The sequence below is a fragment of the Lynx rufus genome, unplaced genomic scaffold (genome assembly GCF_022079265.1).
Source record: "Lynx rufus isolate CCGP_SWC_20201006 ecotype Redwood Valley unplaced genomic scaffold, mLynRuf1.p SCAF_34, whole genome shotgun sequence".
Lineage (NCBI taxonomy): Eukaryota > Metazoa > Chordata > Mammalia > Carnivora > Felidae > Lynx > Lynx rufus.
The window spans coordinates 2,936,257-2,952,631 of NW_025814850.1; the positions used below are offsets into that span (position 1 = coordinate 2,936,257).

General features: G+C 56.4%; 1 protein-coding gene across 2 annotated transcripts; it reads right to left on the reverse strand.

Annotated features, from left to right (window-relative positions):
- Positions 1-1,589: 1,589 nt before the first annotated feature.
- On the reverse strand, positions 1,590-9,543 carry GFAP (glial fibrillary acidic protein). 2 transcript variants are annotated; one of them, XM_047093539.1, is made up of 10 exons: positions 9,083-9,543; positions 8,019-8,079; positions 7,730-7,825; positions 6,868-7,029; positions 5,555-5,680; positions 5,105-5,325; positions 4,489-4,532; positions 4,017-4,136; positions 2,286-2,371; positions 1,590-1,643 (listed from the first exon to the last, which is right to left on the reverse strand). In XM_047093539.1, exons 1-10 carry the CDS (start codon positions 9,541-9,543, stop codon positions 1,602-1,604), a joined length of 1,419 nt encoding a protein of 472 aa, XP_046949495.1. In that variant the 3' UTR covers positions 1,590-1,601. The 2 variants fall into 2 exon arrangements, with proteins under 2 accessions (XP_046949495.1, XP_046949496.1); XM_047093540.1 differs by lacking the exon at positions 4,017-4,136.
- Positions 9,544-16,375: the final 6,832 nt, after the last annotated feature.

The window sequence follows — 16,375 nt, forward strand, 5'->3', positions numbered from 1 at the left end:
CTACTTCCTGCCCCCTCCCCCAGCCTCTCCTGAACAGATCAGAGTCCACTCCCAGGAAGGACAGAGCAAATGTCTTTATTTACTTCAGTGACTAAAGGCTGCATGGTGCCCTCAAGGTTGAAGGTTAGCAACAGTGGGTGGCTGGGAGGGAGGGGGAAAGGGCACCAGGTCTTAGAAAAAGGGAGGGACTCTCACTTCTCTGGCCTTAACGGGGTGAGGGGGACCCTGGAGCAGGCCCTCTCAGCCCTGTTTCCGGACACAGAGAGTCCTGTGCCTGCCCACCCCAACCCCAATCTTCCCATGGAGTGGTGCAGGTGCTCTGGGTGGAAGTGTCTGCCCTGCACTGCCCCACCTCCAGACTGCAGGAACACAAACCAGAGCCTTTACTCTGCTCATGCCTCCCATTTTCTAAATTATAAAATAGGGTGCTACCTACAATATGGGGATACATTTTGTATTTGATAAAAGGCGCTTGGGTTAGGGAAAAGCAGTGGGTCACTGGAGGGTGGAGAATGTCAGATATGTGGCAGTGGCTTCACTCAGCAGCCTTTGCTGGGGTCTGGAGGCAGCAGCAGCGTTGGCTTAGAGGTTGGGTGGAGGGATTATGCAGCAAGAAAGGAGCCTTTAGAACTGGGACGAGGTGTGCCCTGCCCCCGGGGCCAGCAGCCCCTCTCTCTCTCATTTCAGCATTTTCAAGAGGATGAGTCACTTCCTTGATTCCCACAACCCAGAGGCCAAGTGTAACTGGCCATCCACAACCCCCATCTCTGATGTCTAGCATCATCCCAATGGCCTCCACCATCTCCACCTGCCTCCCCTCCAGCATTATGGAGGGAGGACTCCGGGGCTTGACCTCTCTGTACCCAACCTAGAGGTCAAGCAGCTCCCCTCTACTCCTTCTCAGCACCCCTTCCCTCTCCACTTACACTATAGATCCCCCAAGTCCTGAGAATCAAGCTCCCACATGCCCATGGCATGCCGACAGGGTGCCCACGTGGCAGCTCAGTGGGACTGAGACACTTGAATCATCACCCAGGAGGCCCTTCTGGGATCTGGGCAGGCCAGGTATTCTGTTCGGTGATTACTCCAGGTGGCAGGATGGCCTCACCCACTCTCAGACTGCTCAGGGTCAGTCTAGAAGAAGAAACCTCTGTGGGGATTTCCCTTTCCTGTCCCAGGGTCTCCTTTTTCTCCAGCAGCCTGAGGACACTCAAAGGTCCACTTCCCAGGTACCCTCAGGGACCTCTGGCTCCGCCAACAGTTGCCATGACAACGGGGAGTAGGGAAATCCAGGTGATTTATTGGGGCCCCTACCTTCCCCCACTTCTCTCCTTCCTCCTAGTTCTGACCCAAGCTGCTCACCCTTTGGGGTGAGTGCCTTGTTAGTTGGAGTTACTGGGTGCAGGGGGCAGGGGGTGCAGGCCTAGTACTGACAGAGCTTAGGGGAGCGAGCTGGCATAGAGACCGAGGGATGAGGGGAACAGCTGGGGTGGGTGGGAACTCAGGTCTGGGGAAATCAGCTATCAGAGACGGGACAGCAATCCCATCTCCTGCTTAGGCCTCTCACACTATGGGGTAGGGGCCAGCTTGGGGGTCCTGCCTCACATCACATCCTTGTGCTCCTGCTTGGACTCCTTAATGACCTGCAGGGGACAGAGAAGCGCACAGCACATTAGTTAGGGGCCCACACAGACATCAGGCCCACTACCGCTAGGCTATGTGACCTTAGACAAGTCCCCAGCTTTCCTGGGTCTTTCTTTTCTATGCCGGGAACCAGAATTCTCCCATGCAGTTGTCAGGAAATGAGGTAACACCTGTAAGCACTTAGCACCATGCCTGGCACATGGTGGCCTGGTATGGTAAGATTAGCCAGTACTGTTACTGGCATGATGGCAAGGCGGTTATGCCAAATGCCCTCTTCCCTTTCCTTTGGCGGGTTCCTTTTATCAAGCTGGAAACTGAAAGATGGGAGTGAAAACTGCTAACTTTAATTTTCTTCTTCTCTCCCCCAGTCCTGGTGCTGGGGGCATCTGAGTCAGGGTGAGACGGGGGAAGACCCGTCAGTGCCTAGGCACCCAGGCTCCCTAGACCTGCCAGTGAAGGGATAGGGAACTGAATTACATCCAGGTTCCTTCCCCTCTTCCAGAGCCTCCCTGGGAAGCTTTTCCGAGTGATTGAGAACCTTCTCTGTGCCAGTTCAGGCTTTTTTCCAAAGCCTGGCTTCGAAAATTCCTGGAGGCAGCCAGAGCCTGATGGGGCCAGAATCTCAGGTCTGCCCTCCTTACCTCTCCATCCCGCATCTCCACGGTCTTTACCACAATGTTCCTCTTAAGGTGGCCTTCTGACACGGACTTGGTGTCCAGGCTGGTTTCTGCAGACATGGGGACAAGAGGCCTGTGGGCTCTTGTGTCACTAGACAATTTCCCCTACCCCCAACTTCTCTATGAAACCCACAATCATGAGGATTGAGTATGAAAGTCTATCCCAACCAGGCAGAGAGGGCCTAGGATCCTTCATTATTATTATTTTTTTAATTTTATGTTATTATTTCTTAATATGAAATTTATTGTCAAATTGGTTTCCATACAACACCCAGTGCTCATCCCAACAGGTGCGCTCCTCAAATATTATTTTTATTTTAGAGAGAGGAGGAGAGAGCACAAGCCAGGGAGAGGGGCAGAGGGGAAGAGAGAGGGAGAGAGAGAGAGAGAGAGAGAGAGAGAGAGAGAGAGAGAGAGAGAAATGCAAGGCAGGCTCCACGCTCAGTGTGGAGCCCAATGCGGAGGTTGATCCCATGACCCTGGGATCATTACCTGAGCTGAAATCAAGAGTCGGACACTCAACTGACTGAGCCACCCAGGTGCCCCGGGCCTAGGCTTTTTCAAAGGGGATGAAGACCCCCAAACTCCCCATGGTGCTAAGCAAGGCCTGGCTGCTCCATCCAGTGCTCTGCTCACTTTCCTGGCCTGGCTGCGTTTCAGTCCCTCTGCAAGCCATCACCTGGCACCTGGCTTTCTGACCACCCAGCACTGTGCCAAGGAAGGAGCACATGAGCTTTGAAATCAGGCAGGCCAGAGCTCAAGTCCCAGCTCAGCCACAAGACTGTGGGCAAGTTAATTTACCTCTTCCAGCCTCAGTTTCCTAATCTGCAAAATGGGGATGATGGGGTCTACTTCTCTAGGTGGGAATGAGGAGTCCTTTAACTGAAATAATGTATGTTAAGTGACTAGCATGTTATTAGTGCTCAATACTCGTGGGTCCCTTTCCCGTTCCTGTTCCCCTCTTCTACTTCCCTCTGCCAATTCTCTGGGCCCTACTGACCCTTTACTGTTTGGCACCTGGCAATATTACCTCGATGACCCACTCTGCCTGGTTAAACTTCTGATACTGAACTAAGCCCTGGGGGATACACATATCTAGTGTTCCTAAATTTCTGGAGCAGAAGATTTTTTTTTTCCTTAGACAAGAATCATTTGAGGGCCACTTACAAGTAAGAAGTCATTTCCCCCCCCTCAGAGAGGAAAATGTAACATGTCACACTAATATTTAAAATTAAGAGCAGGGAGCATAAAACTTTATCCACTACGGGAGCAGCAGTCCAGGGGGAAATGATCCTCTGGGCTGAATCAGCACTGAGCTGAGCCATGGAGCCTTGGGGACAGACGAATCAAGCAGAGAACCTGGCCATTGGGCACAGCAAGACCCTAGGGGCCTCCCGGTGATGGGGAAGAGGAAAGGCAGAGGCTGGCGTTTGTTCAGAGGCCCCAGAGCATCTCATCTGAGCACCAGAGGACATATCACTTTGAACACCAGCCAGCTCTGCTAGTTTAACCTACATTTACTCTGTGCCAGGTCCTGGGCTGGGCACTGAGGTTGCTGGGAAAATGACACAAGCTTGGCCCTTTAGGGAAAAACCTGGGAGGAAGAAGCCCGAGAGGGCAGGGAAAATGGGCTTGGTGAGGCTCGTTCCCCCACAAGCTGAGAAAAGCACTGTGTCTGAGAGGCAGGCTGCTAACCGAGAGCCGGCGGGGCTCCATTTACAATCTGGTGAGCCTGTATTGGTATAACTTGTATTGTGAGCCTTTTGAGATGTCTTGTGACCTTGTGACTTTCCCCTTCTTTGGTGCTTTTGCCCCCTGTAGTGACAAGCAGTTAAAAAAACAAAAACATAAACATAAAACACTGAGATGGGCAGAGCTTGCTCAGGGATCTGCGGATAGGACAGAGGTTGAGACCTTCACCCGGTTCTGCTATAGGATGGGGCGCAGGGTTAGGGAGCAGGACACAGGGCAGAGCAGGACAGGAGCAGCTGCGGGCCCCACCTGGAATGCCCTGGGATACTGTGTTCTGGCTGGAAGCTCTGTGGTGAATTATGAAGGCCCCCTGGGCCCCTTTGCCCTGGTCCTTGGCCCCACGCCAGAGCAGCAGCCCACACGGGGCAGGAAGCGGGAATCCAACACCCTGCCCACAGGGCCCTGCTCTACTGACCTCGGATCTGCAGGTTGGAGAAGGTCTGCACGGGAATAGTGATGCTGAAAGACAGCAAAGGGAGAAGAGTGACTGGGCTGCCCAAGGTCATCCCCAGGTCAGGTCCCGGTCCAGGGTTATCGTGACAGCCTGAGGCCCTTCTCCTTGCCAGGAAAGGCTCAGCCCATCCCCTGGCTTTCCCCAGCAGCCAACATGCTCTCTGGGGCTGCAAGAGTCTGCAGGGGGCTGGGGTATTGTCTGGGAGGGGAACATGTCTTTTGGAAGGACAATGGAGGCCCGAAGATGGCAGAAGGGAGGAGGAAGTGGTGAAGAAAGTTCCGAGGAGGCAAAAGAGGTCAGTCGAGGGAAAAGAAGTTCAGTCTTCATTGGGAGGGTGGGGAGTGAGCCTTTTAGTTTGGGGGGTGACCCAAGTCCTTGCCCTGGGATCTCATGGATTGAATTGAATCCATTCATTCATTCACCAAACATTTATGGAATATAACTGTGTGTTAGGCCAGCACTGTGCTGGGTACGGGGATAGGAGGGGCCTGGACGTGGGCTGTATAAGGCAGTCCCTGAAAGGAGCAAGCAGAGACCAGGGAGGGGCAGCAGGGAGGATTGACTCCCTAGGGCTCACCGGTTCTCCTCGCCCTCCAGCAGCTTCCTGTAGGTGGCGATCTCGATGTCCAGGGCCAGCTTGACGTTCAGCAGGTCCTGGTACTCCTGCAGATGCCGCGCCATCTCGTCTTTGAGGCTCTGCCCCTCCTCCTCCAGCCGGGTCAGTGCCTCCTGGTAACTCGCCGCCTCCCGCGCGTGGCGCTCATCCTGCTCCCGCATCTGCCTCTCCAAGGACTCGTTCTGTGGGTGGAGCGGGCTGGTGCCTCGGGGTAGAGTCACACCACCCCCACCCATCCCAACCAGGACCCCTGCCCTGCCTCTGCCCGCCCCCACCCTGCCAAGTAACTTTTCAGAGCCCCAGCCCTCAGTCCTGGTGCCTGCCCCTGGCCCTTCTCTCCAGGCTGCAAGGCTGCAAGGGTTGCAGGTCCCCCCTCCGGCTTGCCCACACCCGCTGAGGCCCCGCGCTCACTGTGCCGCGCAAGGACTCCAGGTCGCAGGTCAAGGCCTGTAGCTGGCGCCGGTAGTCGTTGGCCTCGTGCTTGGCCTGGCGGAGCAGCTCAGCGTTGCGGGCTGCGGCGTCGGTCAGGTCTGCAAACTAGTGGGGAGAGGATCCTAAGCGGAGGCGCAGCTGGGCTGCACGTCTGGGGTGCACGTCTGGGCGGGTGGGAAGGCATGGTCTCTGGGAAATCAGGGAGATGGGCAGGACCCCAGGCTTGGTGTCCAGGTCTCCCCCAGGACTTTGGCTCTGGGTGGGATTATTCCCATAGACGGAGACCCAGGGAGGGAGGGCACACAACGCCCTGTAGGTCTCCCTCACTGAGCACAGTGCTTGGGCAGGGGACGACTGAACAGATGGTATTTGCCACAGAATCCAGAATCTCCTGGGTTGGCAGCTGTATCCAGGAGCCTGAACCCTGTCCTCCTATGCTGTGGACAGGGGGTTCTGGTGAGCAGAACCCTGGGTTCTAATAGCCCTCTCTCCCCTCAACTTGGAGTGAAGCTCTCATGGCTCCATCAGGCCTTGACCTGCCCAGAACCATCACTGGCTTCTGCCACTGATACTCCTCAGCTTGGACCCTGGACTAGCATCCCCGGGCCACTGCCCCTCCGTGCTTTCTTGCACTCAGAATGTTCCTTCCCTCTTCTCTTCAGGTCCTTAGGCTGCCAGTCTTGCCGAGCCCAAATGCCCTCCCTTCGACAATATCCACCCACCCACATATAAACTCTGCCCAGCAGTGTTCTCTCTGGACACCATACTTGGGTGCACATCACATCTCCCTGGTCGAACATGTCTCTGTGTCCTGGGCAGTGCTGACAGGCAGTGAATGCTCAGTAACCCAGGACACAGCAGAGGCATCAAGAATGAAGGCTCCCAAGGGCAATGGGTAGGGTTAGACACCCAGTTCTACCATTTAGGAACCGTGTGATTTTGAGCAAATTAGTTAACTTCTCTGGACTCCAATTCTCTCATCTGTCAAAGAATAGTACCTTCTTCATAGTGAGTAAGATAATGCCTGCAAAGCACAGGGCCTGGCACACAACAATGTTGGCTAGCAATAATAGTAGCAGGAACAGTAATAATGATAATTAACAGTCATGATAAGTACTTATTGGAAGTTATGACATCTGTGTGGCCCTGGGGAAGCCACCTCACGTCTCTGGTGAAGGTCAATCACCCGAAGAGGATCCTCTCCCAGCCTTCTCCACCCCATTCCCCCATTCTTTTGTATGGAGCCAGGAGGGCTGCCTGGAGGAGGCAGGCTGGCCCACAGTCAGGGCTACCTTGGACCGATACCACTCCTCTGCCTCATGCATGTTGCTGGCCGCCATTGCCTCGTACTGCGTGCGGATCTCTCTCAGGGCTGCCGTGAGGTCCGGCTTGGCCACGTCCATCTCCACATGGATCTGCTGCCGGGCCAGCTGCTCCTGAAGTTCCTGCACCTCCTGGCCAGGATGAGAGAAGGGATGCCAGGGCTTGGGCCCAGGCCGCAGCTGGGGTTTCCCCACAATGCTATGCCCTTGTCTGCCTGCCCCCTGGACCCTGACATTGGCTAAGGGAAATGGGACAGTCCTAGTTAGAGGCAGTGGCATGGCACGGGCTAGGTGAGGCAGAGGGTCATTTGGGGGCCTCATGGTCCTCCCAGGTTTGGCCAGGCAGGAGCACTGCAAGTGTGCCTGTGGGTTTCCAGGTTCCATGGAGTCGTGGATTCCGAATCCGTAATCTGAAGTCAGAGCTCAGTGGTGTCTTTTAAAAATGAATAGCTTTCACTTAAATGGAGACAGGTGGCAGTGGGGGTGATGTCAGAGAGACTGACTGTGTGACCTCAGCAAGTTCTTTAACCTCTCTGGGCTTCGGTCTCCTCCTCTGTGAGAAGGAGATAGTACTGGAAGGGTTCCTACCTCACGGGGCTGTAGTGAAATAAAAAATGAGAGAGACAAGGCCTGTTATAATTCTCAGCAAGTGGGGTGAGTGTGTGAGAATCTTACCAGGGGCTGAGGATGCTCTCTTGTCTCTGTCTCCCTCAGCCTCTCTGTCTCTCTGTCTCTCTGTCTCTCTTTCTCTCTCACTTTTGTTCTGTCTTTGTGTATTTCTCAGTCTCACCCTCTCTGTCTCCGTCGGCTTCAACCTCTGTGTTGGCCTTACCTCCTCATGGATCTTCCTCAAAAACCGGATTTCCTCCTCCAGAGATTCAATCTTCCTCTCCAGATCCAGACGGGCTAGGGTGGCTTCATCTGCCTCCTGGAGTAGGGAGGGTGCAAAAGGCTGCTGGGACCCCAGACTCCTCTTCCCCACTCCCTAGCCTTGTCTGATCCCACCTTCTGTGGCTGGGGAGAGCAGCACATTGCTCTGGAGGGCTGGGCTTGGGGGCTGTGCTTGGGTGAGCTGCCCTCAACCCCTTACCCCCCTCCCTTGCCCCTCCCACCCCCCTGACCTGTCGATAGGTGGCCAGGTTGTTTTCGGCCTCCAGCCTCAGGTTGGTTTCATCCTGGAGCCTGGGGTAAGGGGACACATTCCTGGGTCCAGGCTCTTCTGAGGATCTTGGACCCCTGCCCCAGTCTCCCTGGAGGTGGCTGCCAGAGAGACCCTCTACCCCCTCCCCCCACCCCCAGGACCGGTGGAATGGCAAGAGAAGTGAGGGACAGAGGGTCCTAGACAGAGCCTTGACCAGGAGGGTGAGCAGACAAGGGCCTTTGCTTTAACTCATTACTGAGGTGCCTTATCGAGGTTGGTGCACCTGCTCCTGCTCACACAGGCCCCTCTGCCGGCGCACACTCACTGTCGCATGCACAAACACACTCATCCTCCTGCACTTGAGGGCACACACGCATGCCCTGCCAGCTCAGCAAAACACCGTGTCCCTGGGGTTTCCTCTGACTTTTGGAAATGAGTTTTATTAGAATCTCTGCTTCACAGCTCTGCAAGCTGAAGTGGCCTGACCAGGGTCATAAGCAGGTGACAGGCAGCATCACCTGTGTTCTGAAGCCAGGCCTGCCTGCTCTCTCCCTCACCTCCTTTCCCCCAGAGCCCAGTCCCCCTAGGGCGCACCAGTCTTTTCTTCCTGTTCCTCCTCTGTACGGACCTGGGCTCCACAAGGCCATCAGGCCCTGCCGTGAATGAAGTTCAGAGACCCTGCCTGTGGGGTCCCTGACTCTTCCCACAGAGCTTGCCCCAGTGGGGAGGTGCTGAGAGTGCACCCAGTGGGGAGGTAGGTGCAAAGGGGTCTTTGGGTGGGTCTTTCCCCACCCAGTGGGGAGGTGCAAAGAGGTCTTTGGGAATCAGGTCCCTGAGACTCTAGGCCCCCTCCCAGGGCCCTCCGGTCATCTTGGGGAGCGAGGACAGCCCTCGCCTCCCAGAGGTGGGGCAACAGAGGGGCCGAGGAGCATGAAGGCAGAGCCCCCTGCCCAAGACCCGGCTGGCCCGCAGTCACTCCTGCTGGAGCTGGCGGGGGGCATCTTCCCTGTTCATGTGGTCCCTCTCCCTGGACCCGCTCCTCACTTCTGCCTCAGGGTGCCCAGGTCCTGCGCCAGATTGTCTCTCTCGACCTCGAGCCGGGCGCTGTTGGCGGTGAGTTGGTCGAGCCGAAACCTTAGCTCCCGCAGCTCAGCCTGGTAGACGTCGGCCAGCTTGGTGGGCTCCTTGGCCCGCAGCTGGTTCAGCTCCGCAGCCAGCGCCTTGTTCTGCTGCTCCAGGAAGCGCACCTTCTCAATGTAGCTGGCGAAGCGGTCATTGAGCTCCATCATCTCTGCCCGCTCACTGGCCCGGGTCTCCTTGAAGCCGGTGTTGAGGGCCCCGGCCAGGGAGAAGTCCACCCGGGCCGGGAGCGGAAGCGGCATCCGAGCCAGGGAGAGGCGGGTGCCCGGCCCCAGACGGCGGCCGGAGGCCAGGCCTCCCCCCACCATCTCCGAGGAGGAGACGTAGGAGCGGCGAACGGCTGAGGTGACCCGTCTCCTCTCCATGCTGGCCCAGCTCTGTCCACTCCTGGGAAGCGACGGCTTTATGGAGGCGTGGGCCGGCCTGGCACCGCCCAAGCTGCCCCTGGCAACGCCCCCTGGCATAGCCTGAGGGGGAGGGGCTGGGCGACAGCTCGGCCATGGGGAGAGCTCTTCTCACCCCACCGAGGTCACTGTGCCCAGAGGCAGGGCCTCCTGGGCACCCCAGCCCCAGCCCGGCCACAGACAGAGGTACTAGTGGGCAGTGCCTGGGGCCGGATGCTGGGTCTGGGGCCCTGACCACTGGGTGAGGAGGCCCTTTCTCTGGGAAAGTGGGCCAAGAAAGAGCTGGACCAGATGACCTCTGACCTGCTTTCCACTTCTGAGATCCCATAACCCAGGCCTTCCCTACTCAGCACTCCTGCTTCAAGCGGCCGCTAAGTGCTGGGACTTTGGCAAAGAACAAACCCAGTTCCTCCACAGCCTCCAGAAGCAACCTCCAGTTACAGTTTCCTGCCTAGCCCCATTCCTAGCAGACTGTTGGACTCCTCCCCTCGGAACACAGGCATCCCACGTTCCTGCTTTCTCCCCTTTCCCTGAAAGTCTGGGGCTGTGGGCTGGAGTTGGACACCAGCCCTTTGTCTAGAAGGTCAGTGAAAGTCCCTGTCTAGCGGTGGGGGGGTGTGGGGGGGTGATGGAGGGAACGTGGAAGCCCCGAGGGGGCAAGAGAGGCAGAGGCTGCATTCCCTGGCCTTCTCCCTGGGCCACACTTAAGCTCCTGCCTCAGTCCCATCGGACTCCTGTCCCCCTTGCTCAGCCTCTCTGCACCCCTGCCCGGAGCCGGCCTTGACAGCTGCACAAAGCAGTTATGGATGAGCTGGCTGTCCCAGCTCCTGTCTCTGTTCCTACATCACCCTGTTTCTCTGGCCACCCCCCACCTCACTTTCACATTGGAGATTTATCTCCTTCGAGTTCCCACGCATCTGGCTGAAAGGATGGGAAAGGTCTCTGGGGATGGGTCAGTTTGGGAACCCAGGAGCCTCTGGGCCCATACTAGGTAGCCCAGGGCCTGCGCCCTATAGCCTGACGCTTCAGATCCACCCCCCGCTTCTGTTCTGATCCCTCAGGGCCAGAGCCTCACCCAGGCCCCTCACTCATCTGTGTCCTTGGACTTCTGGGAAGCGGGCAGCCTTCCTCTCCCCACCCCCCTGCTGCCCATGCCCATGCCTGGGCCTCTGATCCCTTCTCCTGGGCACTTGCTGAATAGAGCCTTGTTTTCCACCACTGGTCAGGGCGCCACTCAGAGAGGGCAGCCCCTGGGGGGCTGTGTTGTCTTTATCCTAAGATGCCAGGCTGTTAGGCAGAGTACAGCCCAAGCCCCCAGCTCAAAGAGCTTCTCGGAAGCATCTGAGGGGGCTGGGGTGCAGTGGGGAGCAGGCTCTGTGCCCACCCCTGACTATTGTGTCTGTGCCAAGGTGAGTCATTCAGTGGGCACAAGGAGAAGGCCCTGGGGTGGCAGGGGGCGGCCAGTCCAGCTCTGCCAGGTCTCCAGCTCTGTAGACAAGGCCTGGCTGCCTGCCCCCTCGCCAGCTCCCAGAGCCCGCTCACACCCCTGAGCTCCAGTCCGGGCAATGCCTCTTACCCCACACTGGGTAGATGCTCTCCATTCGGGCATGTTATGGGCTGCTTGCCGAGGTTTCCCCTGTGAGTCCCAGCACAGAGAGGGGAGGCGAGGGTCCCTAAGTCTTTAGCCACACCTGATCCTGGACCTGAGCAGTAACATGGGAAGGGAAATCTTGAGGAGGGGACGCCCCATGACTTTTGATCCTGCTGAGGATTGGGGAGCTGGGAAAGGTCAGGGGACATTACAAGAAGAACAAGACTGAGGGCAAACCCTCGTCCCCACTACTCTCTGTGTCTGGGAGCGGCTGTCCTTCCAGCTTGCCGGGCAAGTCACAGTGTGCGGACTTCTCTCTCCATTCCAGTAAAATCTAGTTGAAGGGAGTGCAAAGCCATCTTGGAGGGAAAATATGTCACAAGAGCAGGAAGGGCTTGGCAGTGAGGCTCACTGAATCGCACCTGTGTGTGTGTGTGACACAGCACTTGGGCAGCAGCAGAGGGAGGCCCCCCTTCACCCGCTTCGGCCACCTGCCCTGGACCTGTGTCACCCAGGCTTCTCACTCCATCTTCAACCTCCATCTGACCCTAGACCCATCCCCCACGCCCAGCCCTTAACCATCTGAAGATGTCCACACAAGAACCAGGCTGGTTGTGGTCATTTGCCAAACTTTCATTATTTTATATCACACATTCATCGTGGAAAAATCAGAAAACACAGATAAGCAAAACGAAAAAGTTCAATTAGCCATGATTTTGCCACCTGGAGATAATAAACACTACCAGATTTCCCCCCACATCTATAAATTCTTTTTTTTTTTTACAAGTGGGCTCATGCCGTACAAATTATTTTGTAATTTGTTTTTTTTTCACTCAGCAATATGTTGTGAACATCTTTCCATATCAATAAATATTTATCTACATCATCATCTTAACAGCTGCATGGCTCTCCACTGTATGCATTCATTTGCCCAAGCTTTATTGTTAGACACACACTCGTCCCCCGCCCCGCCTCTCTCTCTCCCTCTCTCTGTTCTAGATCCCACTATGCCGCCCAGTTGCTTCAAACACATGCAGCTCCCAGCATCCCCCACTACTCCCATCCTCCTGGCCTGGCTGAGGCCCCATCTCTGCGGCCCCTCCTCTCCTGCCTCCCTAATCTAAGGGCCTCACCATCCGAAACCTCAAGCCAATCCCTAGACTGATTTCTGGATAGACAGCAGAAAGCTGCAGGCCTTGGAGAGAGGATGCCTGGATGTCCCTCTGCAGGGCCTTCAGCCAAGATGTGCCCCCACGTCAAGCCAAGGTGGGGACAAGATGGTCTCCCACCCCCTATGCCCCTCCCCTGTGTCAGAATCTGCCAGGATGCCCTCCTGCTTACAGGGCCCAAGTGCCTCCTGGGACAGATCAATAGCACACCTGGCCTCAACCCACACACCAGATGCCTAGCGTTTTCTAAATTTGCCAGCTTCTAATTCAAGCCACTAGACTGCTGCCCACTGGCTCTCCTTGTGCCCCTGCCCAGTTCTCAGTGCCTGGCACAGCATGGCAGTCAGCAAGCGTGGGTGGGATGAAGAGAACTTGGGTCTCTCTGGTGGACTCCTTGGCCACTACTGAGTCCATCCATCCCATGTGGGCCCCGACCCCGAGGAAGGGAACCAGGCCCTGGTGGCCACTAGATGGCACTGCGCAGCTGCCCAGGTTCAAGAAACAGCAGGGCGCCGCAGAGGGGGAGAACATGGGTCTCACAGCTGTAGGTAGAGTTTCTAACACCCACATTTGTATCACCCAGAGGGATCACTCCATTTATTCTCTTGAGTTGCTTCTAACTGCTATGACAGTGCCCTCTAGAGGAGAGCAAGGCCATGGGCATTCAATGGCTATGTGATCTTGGATGACTTCACGAACTTTCTCCGAGTCTCCATTTCCACAGCTGTAAAATGGGGACTCGCCGTACTTACTTCCAAGGTGGCTGTGAGGATAAAGTCAGTGAAAGCCGGACACAGCAGTTGCTCTACAAACCATAGACTCCATTTAATAACACGTCCCCGGTGCTTTACCTATTTACACGTTAGCAATGGGGCAGGCCTAGAGGGGCCAGAGCTGGGTCCTCCAGGGGGCGCTGGCATGTCTTGTTAGCTCCACTGGGGGTGGGGAAGGGACAGTGTATAGGTACCTCCCCAGGACAGTTACCTGGGAGTATGGAGAGGACACAGGGGACACCAGCCAGTGAAGAGATCATAGGAGGCAACACCATTTGCCCCCAGACCACGAGTTGTGTGTGGCTTTGGGTCTGCCAGGAGACAGGTGTGAGTTACCTCTGACTACCCCGGAGTAGCAGTTCCCAGCTTGCTTTCCCGCCTCCCTGACTCCCCCCAGGGGCTCTGTCCCTCCATCCTTGCCCTTCCCCAGCCGTAGACTTGAGGCCTACAACTCCATTGGCTTGAGAAGCTCTGGTGTTTTTATATTTTATTTTATCTTTCTCAAGTAGGCTCCACACCCAACGTGGGGCTCGAACTCACAACCTGCAGATCAAGAGTCGCCCGCTCCACTGTGAGAAGATCTTAGTGTGTCAACATGTCCCATCGGAGTGGGTCTCTCCTGCACCTCAGCCTGAGGCTTCCCAAGGAGAGGGGCCCCATGGATCGGGGCTTCCTGATGTTAGGACCTATATCTTTCCATCAGAATGGAGTCTCCCTAACAATATGGTCCCTCAGGACACCCTCTCTTCTTGGATGGGAGCTCCCTGATGCAAGCGCTCATGGTTCACCGTCAGACAGGAGCTCCTTGAGGGCAGGGACTGTCTCCCCTTTTAGCCGGAGAATGGCTACCTCAGGCCCCTGCTGGTTCCTTCTCCTGTCATCTGTCAGCCTGTGCCAAGCCAGCTCTGCTGGTGAGAAGTGCCCAACTCCTGTGGCTGGGAAGTGGCCCAGCTCCTGGATGAACCCCCAGACTCCTTCCCCTTCCTCTTTCCTGGCCGCTGTCAGCTCTTGGTTAGAGGCATCAGCTCACTCACCTTCACAGACCCAGGGGCCAGGCTGCGGCCCTGGGGTTAATAAACTTGGACCCTTTCTCTCCCCGCCTCTCCCCACCCTCCCGGGCGCTTCAGCCTGCCCCCCACTTTCCAGCCTCTAACCCTGAGACCTGCTTTTTAATTGCTTTCCCCGATCTGTTCTGCTCCCTGCTCCCCTCTGTCTCCCTGCCTGACTGAGTCCTTCTGGGAGGGTGAGAGGCAGGGGCCAGATGTGTCCCTGGTGGGAGGAGAGGGCTGGCAGGCAGCCTGTTATTTCCAATCCAGTGGTCCTCCAAATGGACAGGATGCGCCAGGGAACAGGGGTGGAAAGGCTGTAGGCGAGTTGAAGGGAACACTTAAGGAGAGCTAGAAAATACAGCCATGGTCTCCAGGCCCCTGGGGGGGACTCTGGTCGCTTCCTCCCCCTACAACCTCCATCCCAAGCCCTCCGAGGTCCCTCTTCACAAAAGAACCACGGAGGAGGGGAAGACAACCATGAACTAGATTCTGTCTGGGAACCAGGATCCCCCAAGCTTAGCTAAGAGCCAGAGAGGGACATTCCTGGGAAAACTGGGAGACAGATGAGCAGGGGCCTGAGATGCAGGACTGCTAAGTTAGCAGCATGCCCCACCCCCTCTGGTGACAAAGTCCCCTGTGGGGGCCGAGCTGATGGCTGGGGGTGGGAGGACCCAGGGGGAAAAGCGGGGTCCCTCCTGTTGACAGGTCCCAACGCTGAAGGAGGTTTGGGCTTACACTCGGGTAAAAGGGACAGGCACCATCCCGACTCCCTGCGTGAAGGGACAATGTCTTGTTCTGTGTCTGCAGCTCCTGGCACTGAACCTGGTTCTCTGAATCGGACAGGACTTGGTACCCCAGTGTGGGGTCCAGACACCAGCTTCGGGGCCTCAGGTGGGCAAGGAGATGGGTGCAAAGGGCCTGGGAAGAGAGTATTCTAAACTCCCAGAAGTGGAGTGAGGGGCTCTGCCCAGAACCCCAAGGTGAGAGACGCCAGGTGAAGCAGGAAGAGGGGCCTTAGATCAGGCTGGGCCTGCAGTGGATGGGGGGGCCATTGATTGCCGTGTCTCCAGGATGACTCTCTTTATGTAAGAACAATCCAATCTCAGAGCCTCATCGCCGCCCACGGAGGTCAGCTGGGAGCTGGCTGTCAGCTCGCTGCCCCCTCAGCCCCGGCCAGCTCCCTGCAAAGCTGGGACCAGCCAGGCTGCCTCCTGGCCAGCGGGACACCGTGCAGCGAGCACTCCCAGCCCGACCTCCTGTGATTGAGGGCAGGAGCCACACGTGCTTAACTCCACTGGCAGAGTCTTTGTACATTTAATGGGTCACCCGAGAGCATATCTTGCACCATGGAGCCACAAATGTTTGCTGAGCGAATGGCCGGTTGCAGAACATCCTTGTCAAGAGTGACCTCTTCCACTTGCGGGCTGCCCCCAGCCTAGGCAAATTCTGCCTCGTGCGATGGACCCTGTTGTGTGAGGCTTGCCCTTCTGGCCCTCGTTACCAGCTGCCTTGTCCTGTGCCTGCTGCCCCGGTGCTTGCAAGGGTGATGGTGACCATCAAATGAGATAATATATGTGAGGGCCCCAGGAAATGCGCAAGTTATTCCATTTGAATCCAACAGCACTCAGCCAGGTCTCCTAAGGTCAAGGCACCACGCCAGGCCGCTGGGGGCTACAGATGTGGAGCTGTGACTGCTTCTGTGGGAATCATGGAGCATGGGGGGAAAAAACTCATTAAGACTAATTGGAGAGGCGGGAACCCCAGGCATGCAGAAAGAAATGCCTGTTCACTTCTAAAGGCAAACAGCTTGGTGTTATGCGAAGAACCAGGCCCTGGTCCGAATCCTGGCCCTGCCACTTGCTGTCTAACCCTGGGCACGTTTTGTTAACCTTCTTGAGTCTCTTTCCTCATTATACCTCATAAGGTCGCAAAGTTTTGTGAGATGCCTGCAGCCGGGCAGGACCCAGGGCGCCTCTTCTGTGTTCTTGTCTCCATTCCTCCAAATAGGAGTCCAAACTGAGTGGGGCAGGGCTCACCAGGTAGAGGGGGAGGCTGCTCCCCCAGAACGGCGAGGACTCATTGGAAATTAGCAGCATTATTTACACGCTACTCAAAATGTGCTAAATACCTTTAACATGTTTGTTTTGAGAAGCAAGTTAAACACAGACTCCTATAATTTTATTTACACTATTAATTCATTCAGCCAGCCAC

Bases quoted from the DNA above. Each gene is read 5' to 3' on its own strand.
- GFAP (XM_047093539.1), bottom strand. From the start codon at position 9,543: ATGGAGAGGAGACGGGTCACCTCAGCCGTTCGCCGCTCCTACGTCTCC. The intron at 7,826-8,018 runs GTCAGGGGGGTG...TCCCTACTCCAG, and splicing joins ACCTGGCCACCTATCGACAG to GAGGCAGATGAAGCCACCCT. The intron at 2,372-4,016 runs GTTAGCAGCCTG...CCATGTCTGCAG, and splicing joins TGGAGCCCCGCCGGCTCTCG to AAACCAGCCTGGACACCAAG.